The sequence below is a fragment of the Eurosta solidaginis genome, chromosome 2 (assembly GCF_040869045.1).
Source record: "Eurosta solidaginis isolate ZX-2024a chromosome 2, ASM4086904v1, whole genome shotgun sequence".
Taxonomy (NCBI): domain Eukaryota; kingdom Metazoa; phylum Arthropoda; class Insecta; order Diptera; family Tephritidae; genus Eurosta; species Eurosta solidaginis.
Window position 1 is genome coordinate 56,637,006 of NC_090320.1, and position 24,765 is coordinate 56,661,770.

General features: G+C 37.6%; 1 protein-coding gene across 4 annotated transcripts in view; it reads right to left on the reverse strand.

Annotated features, from left to right (window-relative positions):
* The window catches only part of pr (6-pyruvoyl tetrahydrobiopterin synthase purple), a 28,027-nt gene extending 5,443 nt beyond the window's left edge, over positions 1–22,584 (reverse strand). The window contains exons 1-2 of one of the 4 annotated variants that reach the window (XM_067765420.1): positions 22,251–22,584; positions 21,984–22,183 (exon numbers count right to left, since the gene is read on the reverse strand). In XM_067765420.1, the coding sequence (XP_067621521.1) occupies positions 21,984–22,048 (65 nt within the window). In that variant the 5' untranslated portion in view covers positions 22,049–22,183; positions 22,251–22,584. Of the gene's footprint in view, positions 1–21,983; positions 22,184–22,246 lie in introns of all 4 variants that reach the window. The other 3 variants (XM_067765421.1, XM_067765418.1, XM_067765419.1) reach the window with 3 other exon arrangements.
* Between the last annotated feature and the right edge of the window lie 2,181 nt (positions 22,585–24,765).

Below are 24,765 nucleotides of genomic sequence, written 5' to 3' on the forward strand. Positions count from 1 at the left end.
AAATAAGTCAAATGACTAGGGATGCAACATAGCGCAAGGAGAATACTTCTCATTCAAGCTTCAGGCATAATAACGGATTAATTTAGCAATTTAGCGACAATTTTCGTAACCCAAAATATATTTGTGATTTACAAATCGGGGAATGCCCTTTTAATGTATGAAAATACTTTATTCAAAGAGATTTTTTAATTTAAACAAGTAAGAATGGAAATTTCTACGGCTGTGCCGAATGGTTAGAATTTTAAAAATTCATAAAATCTGAACCATTGGTTGTATGGGATATACATATATCATATATATTATTTCTAATTGCTGTTTTTATGTACGGGTCCATTTTTCGCTCTTATTTCGAATCCAAATCTATAAATAAAGTTTTGGTTGTAAAGATGGTGATTCGGGCTATTAGCGAGCTTTGGGCAATTTTGGTCGTAGTGCTTTTGTTTAGCTATATATTATTAAAATAATTTGTTAAAAATAAATGAGATGTAAGTTTTAATTGATGTAAGATGTAAGTTTTAATTGATTGATATAAAAGCTGATTTCTGTTGATATTTGATAAGATACTTTTATATTGGTTGCGCAAGATGCGTTATATTTTATTTATTTATTTATTTATTATTTAAAGTCGACGACAAACTATGGTCGACTGCATAATATAAAAGATATATAAATATACAATTCAAAAGATAAAATTTAAGATATATCGAGCTTTCAACAATGTTATATTACAAACAAAGAAATAGTAATGAACATTACTATTTAATTTCAGAATATAATAATAATAAGAAATATGAGCAGAAATAAGATCTTATGCCGAAATCTTATACTGGCGGAATGCATCAGATTCCGCTCAGCATGATTTCGGAATGCAGTGGATTCCAATCTCCCTGTTGGAATGCAACAAGATTCCAATCAGCATGTCATGGGAATCCGGCAGTGCTAAGAGTAGTGTAATGAGGATACGCCATCACAAGGCATAAAAAAGTAACATGACCTGTGATGTTGGAATGCACCGGATTCCAATCAGCTCGATGCCTGACCCATAAGATTATACTGCCGGAATGCATACGATTCCGGTCAGTGACTCATGAAAAAGCATGTTTTTTACGTTGTTGGAATGCACCAGATTCCAATCAACACAGTACTGTCTTGTTCCTTCTTAATGATACATGTTGATAAATGTTCCTCCATCCTTAAGCGAGATAGTTCCTGTTTTTTTATCGAAGGAATAAAATGCCGGCAAATTAAATTAGCTTGTATCTCTTAAATAGGCAAGTATTGCATTACATATAGTGGCAAAAGTACATTGAAGACTGATGCAGCTATACAAGTCATTGTAGTGCGCGCACCAGATAAGAAGAGGATTATTTTTAGCAAAGTTTCGTCGACAAAGTGGTAAATAGAAAGGAACGTAGTGTCTGGATACTCTAGGGGGAACCGCAAAAAACAAGCGGCTGAGGAGGTCCGCGGAATCAATTTCTCCAATAATGAGCTTATGGATGAACAATACCCCCAGTAATATTCTCCGATTTTCCAGAGTGGGTAAGTTAATAAGAAGAAGTCTACTTCTGTATGGAGGAAGGTGGAGACTTGAGTCCCAATTAAGGCCGCGCAATGCAAATATCAAAAATTGCTTTTGAACTGACTCAAGACGCTTTATATGCTTTTGAGAAACAGGGGACCAAACGCATGAGCAATACTCGAGTATTGGACGAACCAGCGATGTGTAAAGAACCTTAGTGAGGTACGGATCATCGAACTCTTTAGCCCATCTTTTAACAAATCCAAGTAAACCCAACGCTTTGTTGGCTATAGATGAAATATGCATGTTAAAATTCAATTTCGGATCAAAAAGGACACCTAGATCATTTGCAATAGATATACGCTCCAAAGGCGTACCATCTATTACATAAGATTTCGATGCTGGCTTCACTCGGTGAAATGTCATATGCTTACATTTAGAGCAATTTAAAGCTAGTAAATTTGTTGTGCACCAACATTGGAACGAGTCCAAGTCGGCCTGAAGAAGATCCAAGGAACTCAAATCGGTAGGAAAGTAAGTGTAGCAAAGTTTTACATCATCCGCATACATTATAGTATGGGAATATAATATTGTCTGTGGCAAGTCATTAATGAAAAGGACAAAGAGCAAAGGGCCTAGATGACTTCCCTGGGGTACGCCGGAGGAAACACCGAACGATTCCGACAGATTGCACTTGAACAGGACTTTTTGTGTCCGGTTAGAAAGATAGCTTTTCAGCCACATTAATAGGTGAAACGGAAAGCCCAGTAAATCAAGCTTATGAATAAGCAACTCGTGGTTGACGGTATCAAATGCTTTGCTGAAGTCCGTGTAGATGACATCCGTTTGCTTGTTCGCTAAAAATCCTTCCATAACTATAGAGGTGAATACAAGCAAATTTGTAGTGGTAGACCTTTGACGAATAAAACCGTGTTGACATGGAGATAAAATACTAGAACACTGATATTGCAGTTGATTGGTGACAATCTGTTCAAAGACTTTAGGAATGACTGAAAGTTTAGCAATACCCCTGTAGTTTTCAACTTTTGACCTACTACCTTTTTTATGCAGGGGTATAATAAAAGACTGTTTCCAAAGTGCCGGGAATGACGCAGATCCCAGAGATAGCTCAAATAATTTTAAAATAGGCTCATACATGTTTTCGGCGCAGTACCTAAGCACGCAACTAGGAACACCATCCGGTCCCGGAGAAAAGGTGGGCTTCAAAGATTGAAGACTCTGAAGAACAATATTACCATCAATAGCAGGATTCCTAATGTAATTCGAGCTATCTAAGCGATAGGGATATTGACCAGAATGAAAACCACTGGATGAATACGTGGACTAAAGAACTCAGAAAATAGTTCAGCAACGTCGTCATCAGTGCAAGCTTTTTTACCTCCAAAGGTTAATGAGGAAGGATACCCAGAAGTTTTCCGCTTTGAATTTACGAAACTGTAAAACTTTTTGGGATTTCTAAAAAATTGGGCTTTACAACAACTCAAGTAATTTTTATAACAAATCTGATTAAGACGGTGAAATTTAGAACGAGCTATTAGATATTTAGAGAGGTCTGCAGATGCTCCAGATTTCTTGAACCTCTTATAAAGCCTAGATTTGATGTTATTAAGTCTGATAAGTTGCCTTGAAAACCAAGGGGGCTTATTCGAACATAGGGTTATATGTATGTGGCGGCCACCGTGGTGTGATGGTAGCGTGCTCCGCCTACCACACCGTATGCCCTGGGTTCGCACCCCGGGCAAAGCAACATCAAAATTTTAGAAATAAGGTTTTTAAATTAGAAGACAATTTTTCTAAGCGGGGTCGCCCCTCGGCAGTGTTTGGCAAGCGCTCCGGGTGTATTTCTGCCATGAAAAGCTCTCAGTGAAAACTCATCTGCCTTGCAGATGCCGTTCGGAGTCGGCATAAAACATGTAGGTCCCGTCCGTCCAATTTGTAGGGAAAATCAAGAGGAGCACGACGCAAATTGGAAGAGAAGCTCGGCCTTAGATCGCTTCGGAGCTTATCGCGCCTTACATTTTTTATTTTTATGTATATATGACCGATCTTAACGATTTTTTTAGGCAATATTATTTCTAATTGCTGTTTTTATGTACGGGTCCATTTTTCGCTCTTATTTGGAATCCAAATCTATAAAGAAAGTTTTGGTTGTAAAGATGGTGATTCGGGCTATTAGCGAGCTTTGGGCAATTTTGGTCGTAGTGCTATTGTCTAGCTATATATTATTAAAATAATTTGTTAAAAATAAATGAGATGTAAGTTTTAATTGATGCAAGATGTAAGTTTTAATTGATTGATATAAAAGCTGATTTCTGTTGATATTTGTTAAGATACTTTTATATTGGTTGCGCAAGATGCGTTATATGTCGTTATATGTATGTGGCGGCCACCGTGGTGTGATGGTAGCGTGCTCCGCCTACCACACCGTATGCCCTGGGTTCGCACCCCGGGCAAAGCAACATCAAAATTTTAGAAATAAGGTTTTTAAATTAGAAGACAATTTTTCTAAGCGGGGTCGCCCCTCGGCAGTGTTTGGCAAGCGCTCCGGGTGTATTTCTGCCATGAAAAGCTCTCAGTGAAAACTCATCTGCCTTGCAGATGCCGTTCGGAGTCGGCATAAAACATGTAGGTCCCGTCCGTCCAATTTGTAGGGAAAATCAAGAGGAGCACGACGCAAATTGGAAGAGAAGCTCGGCCTTAGATCGCTTCGGAGGTTATCGCGCCTTACATTTTTTATTTTTATGTATATATGACCGATCTTAACGATTTTTTTAGGCAATAGTATATGCCGTATTTGTGAGCATCTGAAAATTTTCAAGGTTCTAGGGGTTTAAGTGAGAAAGAAATTAGTTAAACTTCTTATCTGAACAATCGGTTGTATGGGATATATGTTATATATGTATAGGGCCGATCTTGATCTGTGGGATTTCAAACTTCTAGCTGTTAATATAAGGAATAAATTACAAAAGCCCTCTTTTTCGAAAAATCCGGTCGGTTCCGACAAATTATTGTTCGGGCACCCAAATATACCTACTCACCAAATTTCATCAAGTCATTGAGGAGCTAGTTTGCTTTCAAACAGACAGACAGACGCACGGACGGACAGACCGACATGGCTAAATCAACTCAGATCGTATTCTCCTCATCAATTCGGTATACCTATTGGTGGGTCTATCTCGTCTCCTTTAAGGACTTACAATTTTGAGATTCGAAACAAACTTAAAATACCATTTCATTTTCATGAAGGGTATAAAAACAGATCGGTACTTTGTGAGAGGACACGAAGTTTCACTTTTCTCGTGGTCTGTTTTAGATAGCCATGAATCACTTAACTGCACAATAAATGAAATATACGTAAGTATTTGATGAAATTTTGAGCTTATAGCTGTTAAATCTGAATAATCGGTTGAGAAATATACTATATATACGGCCGATCTCTACGATTTTTTCAGACAACAATATGTGCCATATACAAAAGCATTTGGTGAAATTCTTCTTCTGACTGATAAATTGAGTGAGATATTGGTGGCGGCGTGATCCGCCGACTACACCAAGGGTCCTGGGTTCAAAGCTCGGACAATTAGAAAAAAGTTTTTCTTCACTTCGATTGTATTTGTGCCATGAAAAGTTTCTCAATGAAAATTCCAAATATATAAATAAAGTTTTCGTTGTAAAAAAGGAGATTAGCGAGCTTTGGGCAATTTTGGTCGTAGTGCTTTTGTTTAGCTATATTGTATTAAAATAATTTGTTAAAAATACGATTGTGAGCACACCAAGAATTCTATTTGTACTATAGCACTATTGTGAATATTTGCACTGCATTGCCGGCAGTTGCTACCATACGCCAGGTGGCAGTAAGTTTCAATAGATTGATAGAACAGCTGATTTCTGTTTATATTTGATGAGACTTATATTGGTTGGCAAGATGCGCACGGGTCAGGCCCGTTATATAGAAATAAACATTCATTATAAATAAATAAACTTTCATTGGATTATTCTTTCTGTTTCTACAAATTGAGCAAAGTACAACCAGTTCATGACTGCTACAATTACAACAACAACAGTTCATAAAATGAGTCTGACAAGAACAAATCGTTGTTTGTCATTCAATATGTTCCATAATCGAGTTCTAGTCACACTCCCGGAAGAAAAGGCTTTAAAGAGACTTAAACGGTATAATTTAAACAGCTGTCGCCTTGTCGGTCCTGACGTAACTTTCTTTAAGTTTTTGCTTAATGATTAAATATATTTTTTGACATTTGTGATATTCGTAATGAGTACTATCAACCAGATTTTACGTTACACCTATACTTTAGAAGATATACAGAAAAAGAAACCTAAACACCACCGATTCTACACTCAAAACAGTTAGCTAATATGAGGAAAACATTTACAAAAAATTTTTCATTGAATTAAGGAAAATTTTTATTGAATTGGTAAGAATTTCTCCTTTTTGCGTAAACCTCTTTATTAATTTAAGGAAAAATTTTTTTATTTTATTTTTTTTTTCAACTTTCTAAATCATTTTTATCTAAGCCCAGTAGAATTTGGGATCATTTTGGAGTAGTTCTACTTCACTCCAACCACCTCTGAGTACAGGCTATTTTGTGCCCACACTCTCAAAACTTAAAAATACACATGTTCTAGGCGGAAGAGTTATATAAAACGCCATTTTACTTACCTAGAACAATGAGAAAGTTTTTGTCAATACACTAAAAAAATTCCTTAAAATTCCTGAAAATGAAAAAATTGGTAAGTATTGATTTTGCGCCATGAAACGCTTTCCTTAATCTAGACAAGTAATTTTCTCAAAAATTTAGATCTTCATTTTACTTGGTTATAGAAATTATTTTCTTAAAAATGGAGAAAATTGTATAAAAAAATCTTTGATGTGTAACTGTAACGACCGTTGATTTCTATCTGAGGTGCTCAACTTTATAGTTCAGTACTCTTATTCACTAAGCTAACTAGTTCGAACATGTAAATATTGTGGGAAATATTTAATCAAGTATTCTAGTTTGAAAAAATTTAACCTCAAATTAATGAAAAGTTTTATACAAAAATGTTTACTCATCAAATTGAAATTTCCCTCAATTTAAAGAAAATTTTTTTGGAAATGTTTTCCTAGTTTATGGCAAGTGCTTTTTTCTGAGTGTACTTACATTCTTCCTTATTTTAATAGCTAATTTCCTTGTTTCAAGGAATTTTTTTCTTTGAATGTACATTTGGTTTCATGGAAAAAAATTCAACTCCTTTCTGATTTGTTCAGATCCGCTTGAATAGATCTGAACATGTGGTTAGCTACTGTAACAGCAAAAATATATTGTGGGCCAGATATCAATTTGGGTAGAACCGGTGCTAACCCAACAAAAATAGAAAAAGTAAATCTGCAGCCCTCGAGAAATATAAAGTTCTCGAGTTTTATACAATATCTTTCTCCGATCAGTATCCAACCTTTGAGACATTTTTTTTTGTAATTCGTAGTTCTCGAGTTGATCTCCAGCATCACTCTCATATTATTTCCCAACCTTGGAGAACTTTCGAGAAATTTATAGATCTCTAATCTATACACAGCACATTTCTTAATTTAATATTCCAAATTGTGGAGTTGAAAATAATAATGATCCCCTCTAAACCTCTCAGAGAGATTTTCATTGGCTAGTTTTTTTACCCGATTTTTCACAAGAATAGGACCACAATATAGAAAAATAAATAAAAAAATTCCATTTTCATCAGGGACGGAAAACAATATTTTTTTTTCGGAGTCGAAAAAGTCCGGGGCAAAAAATTGTCCTAGGTGAAAATGTTTGAGTTCTCAAGTATCCCTATAGCAGTATCATGTCGAATCATGCATACTTTTTATTTTTCGAACTTTTTCCATAAAAGTCCACATATAAAAGTAAAATCTGTATTTTTATTTTTTGAGTCCGATAGAACTAGTTAAACTCGGACTTTTAAAAATAAAAGTCCAGAAATAAAAGTTAAATCTGGACTTTTATTTTTAAGGCCAAAATAAAAGTCCGGCTTGATAACAAAGAAACGGCTTATCCGAAATAAAATTTTTTTATCAAGCCGGACTTTTATTTTGGCCTTAAAAATAAAAGTCCGGGTTTAACTAGTTCTATCGGACTCAGGTAATAAAAATCGGAAAATAATTTTTATCTTGATCCAAATATATTAAAATCCAAAATTAAGAGTCTTGCAAAGAATTATATTATAAGAGGAATAATAGTTTCCGCCCCTGCTTTTCATTCAACACTTGTGAACATTTTAATACGTGGAGGTCGTGGGGGTGCTAAAAAAATAATAGACCTATGCAAATATTCACAATAGTGCCATAGCACAAATAGATTTCTTTGTGTGCTCACAATCGCTTATTTTTAACAAATTATTTTAATAAAATATAGCTAAACAAAGGCACTACGACCAAAATTGCCCAAAGCTCGCTAATAGCCCGAATCTCCATTTTTACAACCAAAACTTTATTTATATATTTGGATTCCAAATGAGAGCGAAAAGGCAATTAGAAATAATATATATGATGATATGCGATAAAAGCTCCTCTAAGCTCGCTTTCCCAATTTAATGCTTTTTCTTCTTCCTTTGATTTTGATTACTATTGTAATAAGTACACTTTTAAAAAAACATCTTATAAAATACATATAAAATATTTGACGCGATTTACCTCCAAAGAGATTTAAGCCAAGCTTCACCTTCAATTTGAGTCCCGCTTCTTTTTAATTTTTCCAACAAATTGGCGGGACGGGGCCTACATGTTTTATGCCGACTAGGAGAGGCGACTTTTTTCTAATTGAAAATACTTTTTCCTAAGTTTAGATATTGCTTCACCCAGGACTTGAACCCCGGACCTTCGGTGGGGTAGGCGGAGCACACTATCACCACACCACGGCGGCGGCAAATATAAGCTCCACAGCAGCATAATATTTTCAATCACTGACCGCAAAGGGTAGCGATGAGCAACTCGATGGCTGATCCACTGATACCAAGTCTTACAAAAACAATATCAATCTTCTGCTTTCCCTTTATGTATTAAGTATATAAAAAAGATGACACAACCTAGAAAGTGCGATTCGGTAAAATCGAATATTTCGGACCACAATTATGCCAGTATCTCGTCGGCCATGCTCGAACGCACAATATTTTTATCAGAAAGGAAATGCAAATTTCTCACTACCTTAGAAAGATCAGATGACAAAAGATATTCTGTGAAACTTTGTTGTAATATGATAGCTCAAAACGAGCGTTTGATTAACATTTCCAATAACAAAGTTATATAAATAACAAACAAGTAAGGAAGGCTAAGTTCGGGTGTAACCGAACATTACATACTCAGCTGAGAGCTCTGTGAGCTCTGGTCATCTGAGTATAATTATAGCTGTGTTGGTTTCGGAGGGTTTCGTAGATGGTTTATAAGTGGTTTTTAATTCCATACCACATACGTTTGGGAAATATCGACCAAATTGTAGACCAAGGGTGACGTTATTGGAACGATTTTCCTTCACCCTTTATCAAATAAGAGAAAATCACCATGTAGGTAAATGAACTAAGGGTAACCCTGGAATGTGTTTGTACGATATGGGTATCAAATAAAAGGTATTAATGAGGGTTTTAAAAGGGAGTGGCCCTTATTTGTATATGTGAAGGCGTTTTCGAGATATCGACCAAAATGTTGACCAGGGGGACCAAGAACATCATCTGTCAGGTACCGCTAATTTATTTATGTAATACCACGAACAGGAATCTGCCATGATTCCGAGGGCTTTTGATTTCGCCCTGCAGAACTTTTTCATTTTCTTCTACTTAATATGGTAGGTGGCAACAGTTTTTTCTAAAGTTATATTTTGCGTCAAAAAACCAATGCAATCACCATGTTTCATCCATTTTTTTAGTATTTGGTATAGAATTATGGCATTTTTTTTCATTTTTCGAAATTTTCGATATCGAAAAAGTGGGATAAGTACGTGAACTAAGTTTAGTAAAGATATATCGATTTTTACTCAAGTTATTGTGTTAACGGCCGAGTGTATAAAAACTTGGCGTGGCTTCAACCGATTTCGCCCATTTTCACAGAAAGCAGTTATCGTCAGAGAAGCTATGCCCTTACCAAATTTCACAAGGATTGGTACATTTTTGTTCGACGTATGGCATTAAAAATATTCTAGACAAATTAAATGAAAAAGGGCGGAGCCACGCCATTTTGAAATTTTCTTTTATTTTTTTATTTTGTTGCACCATATAATTACTGGAGTTGAATGTTGACATAATTTATTAAATATAAAAAGATATTAAATTTTTTGTTAAAATTTGACTTAAAAATTTTTTTTTTTTTTTAAAGTGTGCGTGTTTGTTAGACTGGGTTGGTCCCCATACAAAAAAAAAAATTGCAAATGTCCGCCCCTAAATTTAAAGATTATGTTGAGAGGGTTTCGGAAAAAAATATTTTTTTTAATCTTTCGAAATACAGCCGAAAAATCTTTTTCGTTGTAACTTGGTTTTTTGACGTCCGATTTTTAAAATTGATATGTCATTATTTTGGCCTTGAGAAGGTTCACTTTTCTTTCTAACGTCCTTTTAAGCTATGAAGTCGTTTTCACATGATTAGTTCAGCTCCAAGTAGTTTATTCCTAATGGTGTGGATATGATTTTTAGTGGTGTGGATATGATCTAGTAACCATCGCCGTTTGTAAACTTACAATTTTTCTCTAATATCAATTACAAAAACCATTGTATAAAGCAATATGAGCAAAGCTCGCTAATTAAATACATATGATCATATTGATATAATAGTAACAGCGGAAGTATTAAAAACAAATACTGTAAAAATCCGAACAAATGTTACTAAGCTTTCAAAAAGCGCGCCTAAAAATCATATCCACACCATTAGGAATAAACTACATACAGAGTGTATGTGCCTACATGGTGATCAAAAGGAATATAAACAAAAAGGCAACTCTTAGAGACCAATTGTACAGCGAACAACGGGAAATTCATATGGCTTAGCAGCTAAAGGCATCAGCCTTCGCACTGATATGAATGTTGGAGATTCGAGTTCAACGCTCAGCTCCCGAAAAGCTAGCTGATGAAGAAGTGAAATTCAGAAACATGTCCTAGTAACCATCACCGTTTGTAAACTTACAATTTTTTTCTAATATCAATTACAAAAACTCTTGTATAAAGCAATATGAGCAAAGCTCGCTAATTAAATACATATGATCATATTTTGAAATTTATTTTTACTTTTATACACTCCTTCTCAAATTTGTTTTAAAATTTATCGATCATCCATTCATACACGAAATTTTACAACAACAGATATACAAACTCTGCAAAACGATTAAATTAATATTTAAACAATAACCTCATTTTCAATTCGAAAATAACACAAAACACTAAAAAAACAGAAATCATTTTGAATCAAAAAACAAAAAAAAAAAAAACAATCAAACAAATGTCCACAATTTTAAAAAATCTCTAAAGATTTTTTAAAATAAATTTTAACAAAGTGTTTTCCTAAATATCAATATTTCACATTGCAATGTAAATCATATTAAAAACTCAAGAAATCATATTAAAAACTCAACTCGCTTAGATAATGCTTGGGAGACCCATCTAGCGGCAGTGGTTAAACAACTAGCTACAGCAACAGTGTGTACCGAAAAGCGGAGACACAACCCTCTGTTGTATGCCTGTGTATAACATATAGCTAAATCAGTTGCGATGAATTGTGGACACACATAGAATACATAGAATTAGTGTAGAGGGTGAAACAAAAACACATATTTCAGTTACATCTGAGTATAATGCGTACTGAAATTTAGTAGTACACATTTGATGCGCAGCAACTTCAGAGGTGTATTTAAAGTTTGACGCTTAGCAGTCCATATAAAGTATAAGCGTATAGACGTTTACGTGTAAAAAAAAACACGGCTAATATACCTATTAACATGACTCCATTAATGATAAATTCATATAACCCATGAACGAATAAAATACTCAACTTTTCATTCCTTATCAACAACTTGGACATACATTAGCCGTGTTTTTTTTACACGTAAACGTCTATACGCTTAAACTTTATATGGACTGCTAAACGACAAACTTTAAATACACCTCTGAAATTGCTGCGCATAAAATGTGTCCTACTAAATTTCAATACGCATTATACTCAGATGTAACTGAAATATGTGTCTTTGTTTCACACTCTACACTAATTCTATGTATTCTATGTGTGTCCACAGTTCATCGCAACTGATTTAGCTATATGTTATACCCTATGGCCATCAGAGGGTTGTGTCTCCACTTTTCATTACACCCTGTGGCTGTAGCTAGTTATTTAACCACTGACGCTAGATGGGTCTCCTAAGCATTATCTAAGCGAGGATAAGCGTTTTTTTCACGCGCAAACGTAAACGTATACGGTGTATAAAAAAACATGGCTATTATGCAGAGTACAATTATATATTGAACACATATTCTGCATAATACAAGTTTTTAATTTTTGAGTAATTGTGCACACAAAGTTGCCATCTACTATTACTCAACCTAATTCTAGATTCTTCAATCACATCATGATAAATAAAAATATTTCACAAACAACATAGCAATAACACAACCAAATATTAGTATATATAAAATATTAATGCAATAAATAAACACAATAAATAAACATGCAATAAATAAAAATTAAATATAAAGTAAATCAAATAATCAAAAAATTGAGTAATTACATCAATACCAACATAAACTTTTAACGCAATTAACACAAAATTCAAATAAAAAAATAAATTTTTCGTTTCACTGGAGGGGGGGGGGGGGTAAATGCACTGGAGGGAGGGGGGGGGTAAATGTTACGTTAGTGTTTTTTACCGCGTTTGTGAAAGCCTTTAAAGTATTGCATTGCAATTAACTGTGGTTAATTGACAATCAACTGAACTAACATGAATAAATACACTTATGGGAACACGGTAATAGCAACGGAAATTGATTAGCAAAATTTTTCAGTTATTTTCTTCTTCCCAAGGTTAAATTAACATTTAATTTCAACAGTGAGAACGTTGACTTCAAAAAAACCATTTACAATACCTGCTTTAAATCTATCGGTTACATACACATACGCAACAGTGATGCCGGAGGATATACTCTTTAAAATTACCCATAGAAATAAAAAAAGTTACGAATTTCGCGCATCTTGAATAAAAAAAATTGCATGAAATTCCCACAAGTTCTAAAGTATTCATTTCTTTTCTTGGACGTTGTGACAATGGCGCTGTCCTCAAGTGGCTTAAATTAATATAGAATAGAAACATACATATACTACATTATTTATTAAGAAAAGTGAGAATTTTTTTATAGAAAACAGGGAATTCGAGCTATCAAATTTGATTGAGTGAAAGTGCACGCTTTGCAAAATGCTTAGATTGAATCGTCCGGCACAGATTCCAACCAGCTGCTATACTCTTTTTTCCTCCTAACATTCTATTTGGAAACGCTTTTTCTTTGCAAAAAGTCGAAACGGTTCGGCTCAGTGGTTCGAACTACTTAGACAAAACTTGTACCGGTTCATGAGTACTTCCAACCCGGTTCGGTCCAAGGGTTCAACCCATTTATACTGTTACGAATATTAGCAAAACTAAGGAGTGCTGCCATCTCCAGGCCGATGCTAAGCAGTGACGTGAATTCACATCAATAATTCAATCATTATGTATCTACATAAACGAATCAATAATTGCGTCTACACATATGTACACATTCCGACGAGCAACATTTACATACAAGGCAGCGAGAGATGAGATGTCACACACAGATGAATTTACTTATACGCTTATGTGTGTGCGGGAGACTGTAAACTACAAACTCACATATGTACATCTGAGAAGCGCTAAAAAGTAGACAATTGTAAACAAGTAGAAACTATATGAGAACTATACACACACGAATATAGTTGGTAAGTTCTGGAAATGGAAGAGCCTAGAAGTATGCAGCGTAAACTATAAAAGCGGGGCAGGCGAGTAAGAAGGAATTCAGTTTGATTTGAGATTTGGATTAAGCGCTATCTAGCGAGCTATAGCAGTATTATTTTGAATAGTAGAGTTTCATTTGAGCTGTCAATCAGTTTGGTTATTAAGTAAGCTATTCGTTGCAAAGTACAAGTGTTATTGTGAAGTACTTGAATAAAGGCCATTTTGCATTATTACATATTGGAGTTATTTATTCAACAGTTTAGCGATACGAACTTAGCAGAGGGTTGCAAATAAGAGGATTTGCCGCAAATTCGTTACAATTGGTGTCAGAAGTGGGATTGTTGAATAAATTCCAGAGGACAACAAGGACATGGCAAAGTTCAGTGAATTGAAGATCCAGCAACTGAAGAAGGAGTTGGAGAGCCGTGGATTGAATACCATCGGCGTTAAACTCGAACTTCAGGCACGGCTACGAGAGGCAATCGAAGCAGAAGGAAGTGATGTGGAAGAGTATGTCTTTATCCTTGATGGCGAGGAGACAACAAAAATTGAAGAGAAAAACGAAACATCGCAGACGGTTACCAGCACAGACTTGAACATGATATTGGCTGCAATATCTGCACAAACATCGACAGTAGCATCAATGTCGTCGCAATTGGCATCCCAACTGGAAGCGCAAGAGGCACGTATAACAGAAATGTCATCGCAAATATCCACCAACATGTCATCTCAACTAGAAGAACAGAAAACAGATATAACATCTAAGATGGAATCCCAAGAGACACGTATAACATCAAAGATTGAAGCACAAGAGACACGTATAACATCAAAGATTGAAGCACAAGAAACGCGTATTTCGGAAATGTCAGCACAAATTTCAGCACAGATATCATCTCAGATCTCCACACAACTAGAAGAGCAGGAAACCCGTATATCATCTAAACTGGAAGCGCATATGGAAGAAAAACTAACCCAGTTTCATGAAGGTTTCAGTGGTCGACAGGATAAAATCGAGGCCGAGGTGGATGCTTTGAGAGGACGTATCGAGTAGTTACAACTAAATCGTCCAGCAGTTTCAGCGAGTAATCCAAAGGTAAAAACACCATCCTTTGACGGTTCTGTTCCTTTCCAGGTCTTTAAGCTACAGGTTGAGAAGACCGCAGCAGTGAACAACTGGAATGTGGAAGATAAAGTTGCCGCACTCTTCGTAGCATTGAAAGGACCAGCTGCCGAAATCTTACAGACTATTCCAGAGTACGAACGGAACAGTTATGACGCATTGATGGCTGCTGTAGAACGGCGATACGGAAGCGAACACAGGAAACAGATATTTCAAATAGAATTGCAAAACCGCTACTAAAAAGCTAACGAGACTTTGCAGGAGTTTGCTTCGGACATTGAAAGATTGTCTCATCTTGCAAATGCGGATGCACCCGTGGAATACACGGAACGAGTGAAGATTCAGAGCTTTATAAATGGCATACGAGACGTGGAAACGAAGCGAGCTACATACGCAAACCCAAAGCCAACATTCGCAGAAACGGTGTCACAAGCTCTGATTCAGGAAACAGCGTCGCTTCTGTGTAAGCCAGTTTTCAAAGCACGCCGTGTGGAAGTAGAAAGGCCAGAGTGGGTAGACGCAATATTGGAGGTGCTGAAAGGATCGCAAAAGCGGAGTGAAAAAGTTATCAAATGCTTCAAATGCGGGAAGTCCGGTCACATTGCACGTCATTGCGATCTTGGTCCTAATAGTTCCAACAATGTGGGTGGCCGTAAACGCAAAGCTGGAGGAGATGAGCAAGAGCGAGTAAGAGATAAAGAACGAAAACTTGCCCCGGCTATTGAATGTCCTGTGATATCTGTGTCGCAAATTGGAAGGAAATCAAGCAGTCTTACCGTCAGAGGGAATGTGGATGGCAAGGAGCGTGTACTGACTGTAGATACGGGCGCATCTCATTCCTTGATTCGATCTGATTTGGTCTACAAGAGAGTAAAGTCATTACCTGGAGCGAAGTTGCGTACGGTCACAGGCGAATATAACCAAGTCCAGGGAGAAGTAATATGTGAAGTCCTAATTGGGAAGGTCATGGTTCTACACAAATTCGTTGTGGCGGAGATCGTTGATGAAGTTATATTGCGAGTGGATTTCTTGGTTGACCATGACATCAAGATCGATATGCAGAGAAGGGTGATGCATTATGAGAACCAAGATGTGCCACTTAACTTCAGTTTGGAAAAAGGGTTCAGCAGTAAGCGAGTGCTGGTGGAGGAGATTCGACAGAGACCACGAAAGTCAAGGAAAGTAGATCGAGCAAAGATTGATGGATCGAATGTGCTAAATAAAGCGTAATTAAAAGTACCTGCGAGGAAAGGACCGGCATCAACAAACCCTAATGGACGCACTAAAATGACTGAAAGAATTTTTCAGAAAGAATGCAAGGATGGTTTCAAGCCAGCGCGCACTTTTGTTGGGAAACGTCGGAACGATACTAAGTATGTGAAGCCAATCCGTCAAGAACAAGCTCTACAAAGTAGTTCTTCATTGGCCAAGCAACAGAGTGCGAGAGAACGATCCAGAATAATGAGTAGTAAGATGGAACACAGGTACGACAGGGAAAATAATTCGGAAGGTTTCCGGAAGGGAGATTTGGTACTGTTAAACAACCCTCACCGGCGGCAAGGTGTTCCAGCCCAATTTCGGTGCAGTTGGGAAGGCCCGTACAAAGTTTTGAAGAAGATCAGTGATACCATCTACCGCATACAAACCACTGGGAAACCACGGATTAGAAGGGTGGTACATTTAGAGATGCTAGCGGCGTTTAGATTGGGAGATTTGTCTGATCGGGACGATCAGACTTAGGTGGACGGCAGTGTTACGAATATTAGCAAAACTAAGGAGTGCTGCCATCTCCAGGCCGATGCTAAGCAGTGACGTGAATTCACATCAATAATTCAATCATTATGTATCTACATAAACTAAGCAATAATTGCGTCTACACATATGTACACATTCCGACGAGCACCATTTACATACGAGGCAGCGAGAGATGAGATGTCACACACAGATGAATTTACTTATACGCTTATGTGTGTGCGGGAGACTGTAAACTACAAACTCACATATGTACATCTGAGAAGCGCTAAAAAGTAGACAATTGTAAACAAGTAGAAACTATATGCTATATGAGAACTATACACACACGAATATAGTTGGTAAGTTCTGGAAATGGAAGAGCCTAGAAGTATGCAGCGTAAACTATAAAAGCGGGGCAGGCGAGTAAGAAGGAATTCAGTTTGATTTGAGATTTGGATTAAGCGCTATCTAGCGAGCTATAGCAGTATTATTTTGAATAGTAGAGTTTCATTTGAGCTGTCAATCAGTTTGGTTATTAAGTAAGCTATTCGTTGCAAAGTACAAGTGTTATTGTGAAGTACTTGAATAAAGGCCATTTTGCATTATTACATATTGGAGTTATTTATTCAACAGTTTAGCGATACGAACTTAGCAGAGGGTTGCAAATAAGAGGATTTGCAGCAAATTCGTTACAATACTAAGTGGTAAATTACTATAGAGATATCTAATGACAAACGTTGCGTTTAGATGATCGTTGCTACTAAAGTAGCTTGGGATTGATTTTCTTTTCGGACAAAAGATGATATCGCGGGCTTTCAAAAATGTTTCTAAACGGATATCGAGGATAGTCTTAATTTCAAGGTAATAATTAATTTCTTGGTAATAAAAATGGGCGAAATCCGACTATGACCACGCCCACTTTTTCCAAATCGAAAATTTCGAAAAATGCCAAAATTGATTGGATTGGTTTTTTGACGCAAAATATAACTTTAGAAAAAGTTTTGCAAAATGTGTTTGACCATATTAAGTAAAAGAAGATGAAAAAGTTCTGCAGGGCGAAATCCAAAGCCCTTGGAATCATGGCAGGAATACTGTTCGTAGTATTACATATATAAATAAAATAGCGGTACCCGACAGATGATGTTCTGGGTCACCCTGGTCCACATTTTTGTCGAAATCTCGAAAACGCCTTCACGTATACAACTTGACGTTACACCCTTTTAAAATACTCAGTAATACCTTCCATTCGATACCCATATCGTACAAACACATTCTAGAGTCACCCCTGGTCCATCTTTATGGCGATATCTCGAAAAGGCGTCCACCTATAGAACTAAGGCCTACTCCCTTTTAAAAGACTCATTAACACCTTTCATTTGATACCCATATCGTACAAACACATTCTAAAGTCACCCCCGGTCCACATTTATGGTGATATCTCGAAAAGGCGTCCACCTATAGAACTATGGCCCACTCCTTTTTAAAATATTCTTTAATACCTTCGATTTGATACCCATGTCATACAAACACATTCCAAGGGTTACCCTAGGTTCATTTTCCTGCATGGTTATTTTCCCTTATTTTGTCTCCAAATGTAATTTTGTTTGATTCGTCCCATTTTTCCTTTCACTACATTTTCTACATCCCAATTCTAAATATTCCCATGGTAGTAAATATCCCTCAAAAAGGGTAATTTCCAACAATCTGGCGTCACTGATATGCAATGGACATATATATGTACATATAAACGTGTGTACATAGGCATGCCCAACAAAAATATATTCCTTATATAAGGCTGATTTGGTTTGGTCTTGAAACCTTCGGCATTCGGCCTGAAATTTACAAGGACTGATAGCGCTTGTTTAAAAAGTGAATTTGCTTTTTTGTAAACTGTATTAAAGAGGTAGCAGTCTTAGTGATATCTAGGATTACGTGAATACCACGAATGTACTTTATGAACGATTTTTCTTTATTACTTTATACAAAATTCTGCAGACGAAAATGGCACAACTCCGAAACCGGTTTGCCTCCAAACCAAATTTGACAAGAGATGAAGGAAAATCGTCAATTGGGATTTTTTGAAAATGTATTACTGTTTTAGAGAATTTCATTTAGTTTCCGAATGCAGAATTCGATTCCCGCACACGACCAATGCCTCATTAGAAGAAGATAGCTGAGTTCCAATGCACACTGTTCTAGGTCGCGATAGATATTTAACATGTACATGCAACAATAACGCTGTGAGCCTCATATTTAACTGGATTAATTTCGGATCCACAGCGTGGCTCTGCTGATTTCGTGTTTTTAGTAGATTTTTGACAGCTAACTTTTTACTTGGTAGTACCTACTCACATGCATGTGCACTGGGTTTCCGATATTCACCAACTTTTATCCACTTGACTTTCCATAAATTTTTACTTTAACTTGTGAAAACAATTGATTTAGTTAGCTAGTTTAGTTACTTTATATTCAGCTTAAACCCTGCTAGAAAAACGATACATTTTTCAATAAAGACACTCCCCGAGGGTCTTGGGGTTTTTTATCTATGCTGATGGTCCATTGCCGGGTATAGACCATCTCGGGAACGATTAATAACCCCACATTAATATTTGTAACAGGATTCCTTTCGCGCAGGTGAGGTTGTTGTTGTTGTTGTATTAAGAGCGCAGGTGAGGTTAATATTGGGTTGCGGAAGCTCTGACGCTATAACGCTTTTTATTGGGCTTATCAACCGTTTGAATCACATAAGCATTACGTCAAAATAACAAATATAATCGATCACCTAATTTTTAAAGATATTATCGTGGCCTCATCCTGCGTCTCTTTGTATCACCCGCTGATGATAGCCGTCCGTACGCGCCGCTATTTTGAATATCCAGTCAAAACGCTAAAAAGTTACCTTCCTGAACATTCTGTCAGGCAGTTGACGAATGAGACAAAATTAGTTAGCAAGTATTTTTCCTCTGTTCATAATTTTCTTTTTTGTGGTTAGGTAAAATCATTATACAAATATTACAAGGTAAAACCGGTGAGAGCCGAAATGACGTTTAAAAAAAATTTTAAATTCTCACTGCTTTCACATTTTTATTTTTTAAATTTGGTTTTGTTTTCATAACAAAAATATAACAAACTGTAATATATTTTGTAATTTTATACGACAGCATGACACTCTTAATATACGTCCAAAAATATCAAGAGGTGTATCAAAAGACGCGGTTTGGATCCAGGATCGCGAATCCGAAAGCGGAGGTAAAAAATGTTTGGTCTGTCAAGATATATTTGCAAAAGAAATTAAAAATTTGCATGTGGTTGTTGTAATTTTGATGATTTTGGGTACCCACAAAGAAAAATTGTGAACATTAGTGTTTTGTGCGGATATAGTTCTGGTCTCCAAACCAGTGTTGAACCCACCCAGGGTAATTTCTTATAAGCGCGGCCAAAGGCCGCCAATGCAGAAAGGTGTTCTGCGCAAAAATACTATGGATTCACCCGTGCCCGTGGTTTCGGAGCACTCCGGGGGTCATTTTTCGGTTTTTCGTTAATGTCTTTTGAACGATTTAAAGTTTTTATTTTCCGCCTTCGGATTATTGTTGCCGATATCAATACGAGTCTTTTGACACCTCTCTCGGTATTTTTGGACGCGTATTACCAGTGTAATGTTGTCGTATAGAATTACCATATATTTTTGAGTTCTAACATTAATATAATATTTTATCCAAAACCGAATTTTTTATTGGTGGAAATAACTTTTTTTGGTGGGAAAGAAATCTCAACGGTCAACCGCATTCCAGAATTTTCAATTCAGAATTGTATTGTGGTTTCCCGCAAAAAGAAGCATCAGGCCACGATCCTCTTCTGAGGAATTTTCTTCAACAAATTGTTGTGTCAAGGTGTACGTAAGAGATACCTACTAATAATAATTTGGTGTGATATATATCCGAGGAGATTAAGGTCTAACTTTCCATCCAATTTGAAGGCTACGTATCGTGTATTCATTTTTCTACGAACTGGCTCACCTAAATACATGTTTTATGCGGACCCAAAACTTTATCTGCTAAGGCGGACGAACTTTTGGTGCCAAGGTAATGCCGAGGGACAATCGATACCATTTATAAAAATTGTCTTAAATATGTTTGATGGATAAGCCAACACACTAGCTCTACACCACGGCGGCAGACTTTGGCCGTTCAGCCGGTAAACTATCGCGAAATATCATACTCCAACCGAACGATGCTGTTTAGTTAAGCTGCGAAAAGCTACAGCGCTTTTGCTGGCGTGGGCAAGTTATGGGAAGATCTCAACTGAGTTCGGAGAAGCAGGTGGGGGAAGACTTTGATCTCTCTTGGTTGTTGTTGTAGCGGTAAGGTTGCTCCCCGAAGGTTTTGCGGAGTGTTATCGATGTGATTGTCCTTTGCCGGATACAGATCCGGTACGCTCCGGTACCACAGCACCATTAAGGTGCTGGCCCGATCATCTCGGGAACGATTTATGTGGCCACATTGAACCTTCAGGCCATCCCCTCCCTCCCCAACCTCAAGTCCATAAGGAGCTTAGGGTCGCCAGAGCCTCGTCTGTTAGTGAAACAGGATTCGCCGCGGATAGGTGAGGTTGACAATTGGGTTTGGAGAAGCTATATATTGCGCTGGCAACCTGCAGAGTTGCGCTACACAGCCCCTTGAATCTGGTATTTTAGTCGCCTCTTACGACAGGCATACCTATCGCGGGTATATTCTGATCCCCTGACCCGCTCTTGGTGCCCCCTGTTGGCGTCAGTTATCGCGAAACAGGGTTAGCTGGAGTGATTTGTTACGCAATGACCAGCATCTCCTAAACGGTTAAGCGCCAATTAACAAATTTATCCAAAACATAGCGAGGACACTTGAGACTGCTGATCTCTTATAAAGTGAAGTTTCAGCATATTAATTAAGAGTTAAAGACGTATCAACCAAGTGAAGGAAGATGAATGAAAAATCAATAGGGGTGGTCTCCAATATTCGCTTGTTAATTAGAAGAGGTTAAGAAGTAAGGTCTTTTATTTTGCCCCTTTGCAAAAATAGGACGTGTTGAGGCATCCACTATATTGGCAACTCATTATAATATCATCAATATACATAAAAACGGATTTCAAAACTTTTCGAAATATTTTTTCACTTATTTCAGAAGCATTTTATTTTTTTGGCATTAAAAAAAGTGAAAAATGTCATACCAACATTTTTTTGGTAAAAGTCTAGTTGAGGGGTCGACTGCTAATGCTTTCGGATTGTTGTTGTTGAGGTCAATACGGGTCTTTTGGCACCTCTCTCGATATTTTTGGACGCGTATTAGCAGTGTCGTATAGTCGTATACAATTACCACTCTCTTGATATTTGTGGACATGTATTAATGATGTCGTATAGAATTACCAAATTTTGTACGTGACTGGACAAGACGAACTAAGGTTCATCTGATAATTCTGAAGTGCCGCAAACAGCAATGCTGCCGTATCCCTTGTTTGTTTCAATCACTTATGCTAATTTTTGGTGGGTATCGCGGTTTGAGCGTATGATGTTGTAGCTATGCATTTATTTTTATACAAGCAAATTAACTAAAATTCAAAATTTCTTACCTGTGCAAGCGATGACAAGCACTAAAAGTTTCTTTCCTGGTCAAAAATGCAACAGGTTGGGCCATATTCGACTATTTCTGTAGCTACCAATGCACTAAACAAGCTGCTGGTTGACACTTAACAGGAAGTGAATGTTTTTTTTTATTTGTTGTAATAGAAAAATATGTGTAAATGCGCGGCGCTGTCTTAAAAAAGTGCTGCTAATAGAAAGCATATACATATGTGAAATTTTAAATAAAACACATTCATTTTATAGCACGTACTTACACTTAAACGGTTTTAAAATAATTAAAGTTGTATTTCTTATAAGAATGTTAAACTGGTAAATTGTCTGAAATTTGTATACACTTTAAAAACAAAACATAAACCATTGTAAATTTTACCAAGTAGCGCAACTAACAGCTAATCGGTGAAAATTCGCACATTCACACGCACAGTTCTCGACTCAGTTTCAAAACAAAACTTTAGATTATTTAATTCAAATTTTAAAGTGAGACAATCTTTACAAATTTATGTATACAGAATATATATGGCGTTTTTGTTGTTATTAAAACAATAGTTTTATTTATATTAAAGCTTTTATCATTTTTTTTTAACTTTGAAAAATCTCCGAACACCATTCCTTCATTATATGACATTCGACTGCCTAGTCCACTGCCTTCCACTCTATTCTTAACATAACCTCTACTTAAGCTGCCAAACTATATAGTAAACAATGACATAAACGTCGTCTGTAAATCTGTAAAGTCTAGAATAAATGTTGCTGTTTGGCTGATGTTGCATTATTTATAGACAGTTACCAGTACTGCGGCGTTGGTCTGTGGAAATTTAACGACGACCATTTCAAAGACAGCGCCGCATTCGTTCACTGCTGTTGTCAGGGTTGGGCGTTTACAACATTTTTTGGATTGTTTACACTTTCATTGTAAACAATTGTAAATAATGTTAACAATTGAAAACATTTGCCAGCATATGTCATTTCAACTTATATTGTAAACTGTCAAGTCAAACAGATCGATAGTTGAACACAGCTGGTACTGTTTCTTTCGAATTGGAATTTTATTCATTCTGATTTAAGGAACAGACTCTCGTTTGAAAGGTCCAAAAAGTTATTTTTTATTTATTATAAAATAAAAATTGACCAAAACAAAGAAGAATAGGACAGTGAAAATTGCGCTTCCCAAGGCCGTCGGTTCTATGTACCGGAGCGACTCGGAATTTTTCCCGACCAAGGACTGCCATTTCTGTGTAACCCCATTTAATTTGTTACGTCCCTCCCACAAATTGTCATCCTCCCACCAGCTCCTTGCAGCGGGACTGCTCCATATTCTCTTGCTCCGGGAAGGTATCGAACCCAATCCGGGTACGTCTCCTGACCCCGGTCTTGAGAAATGGTTTTGCTGCATCTTCCGGAAAATAATCTTTTTAGGACGGTCATACTCTTGTCAGTGTGTCTCGTGTAAGGGATGGTTGCATCGGACAGGTTGTTTTGGGTTAGACCCCAAAACCAGACGTCCACGTAACTTCTATAAATCTTTTGTGACTCCTTGCTGTTCACGTCCTAGGACGTCCCGTAGTCTGCGCCTTAGCGACCCCCGCTACCTTCCAGCAGCCCCGCTGCTCAGCAAGCCACAACAAGTACCCGCTGTTGCTCGCGCCCCACGGCGCCACCAACTCACACGGCTGCTCCCACTCACACCTGCAATCTCCGTAGTAGAGTCGGGAGCAATGCCGAGCATCAGCCCCTGCCCCCGTCTTCTTCCCCGCTCTTTTTCGGCAGCAATTGTGTAGGTTAGGGAAACAGACTCTTAGTCCCTACCTCCCTTTGCACCGTTTGCCAGCACAGAATATATACGATTGCGACATCCGCCCAATGCAGCTCCTGCGATGGACGGTGCCACTTTCCTAGATGTTCTGGTCTCCGCGACGGCAACCCCCGGGTTTCATTGCGCCATGTTGCCAGGCCGCATACCCAAATACACGGGGTACCCCAATGCCTACCCAAGCATGTCTAGTCCCTGGACCTCAACAGCAATCGCGTTCTGGCCTTCCACAACCCAGGCGTAGTCACCCGTCACTTACTCCCAGAGTGACGACGTCTCCCCCTATGCACTTCAGAATTCTGCAGCTAAACTGTAATGGATTAACTGGAAAGATCACGGAGATAGTCGACTTCATGAAGCGGCACAACATCCGCATTGCTGCGATTCAAGAGACTAAACTCACAGAAAGATCTGCATTGCAGACCTGTTCTGGGTATAATGTCCACAGAAAAGATTGCGAGAGCGGAAATGGAGGCGGCCTCGCGTTTATCATACACCACACTGTGCAATATCATATATTTGATCCCGACATCGACCGCAGGGACAGTGTCTTAGAACGTCAAGGATTATCTGTCCGGTCGGGCGATGCAAATCTAGAAATCATCAACATCTACATCCCTCCTGTCACCTGATGCCCCAGGGGATACCGCCCTGACATCAGCGGCGTACTCACTGGAAATAATCGCATTATCTTAGGCGATTTCAATGCCCATCACGATCTATGGCATTCAAACTTGCGGGTGGACAGTAGGGGTGAGATGTTAGCGGATCAAATAGAAGAAACGACGTTCTGCACTATAAACGGAGACGCCCCCACACGTATGGTAGGAAGCTGTCACAGTTCGCCGGATATTTCAATCGTGAGCGCAGAACTCGTAAACTGCGTCAACTGGCAGCCGATGGTAACATTGGCATCCGACCACCTGCCTATACTTATTTCGTTCGAGCGTCCCGCCGAC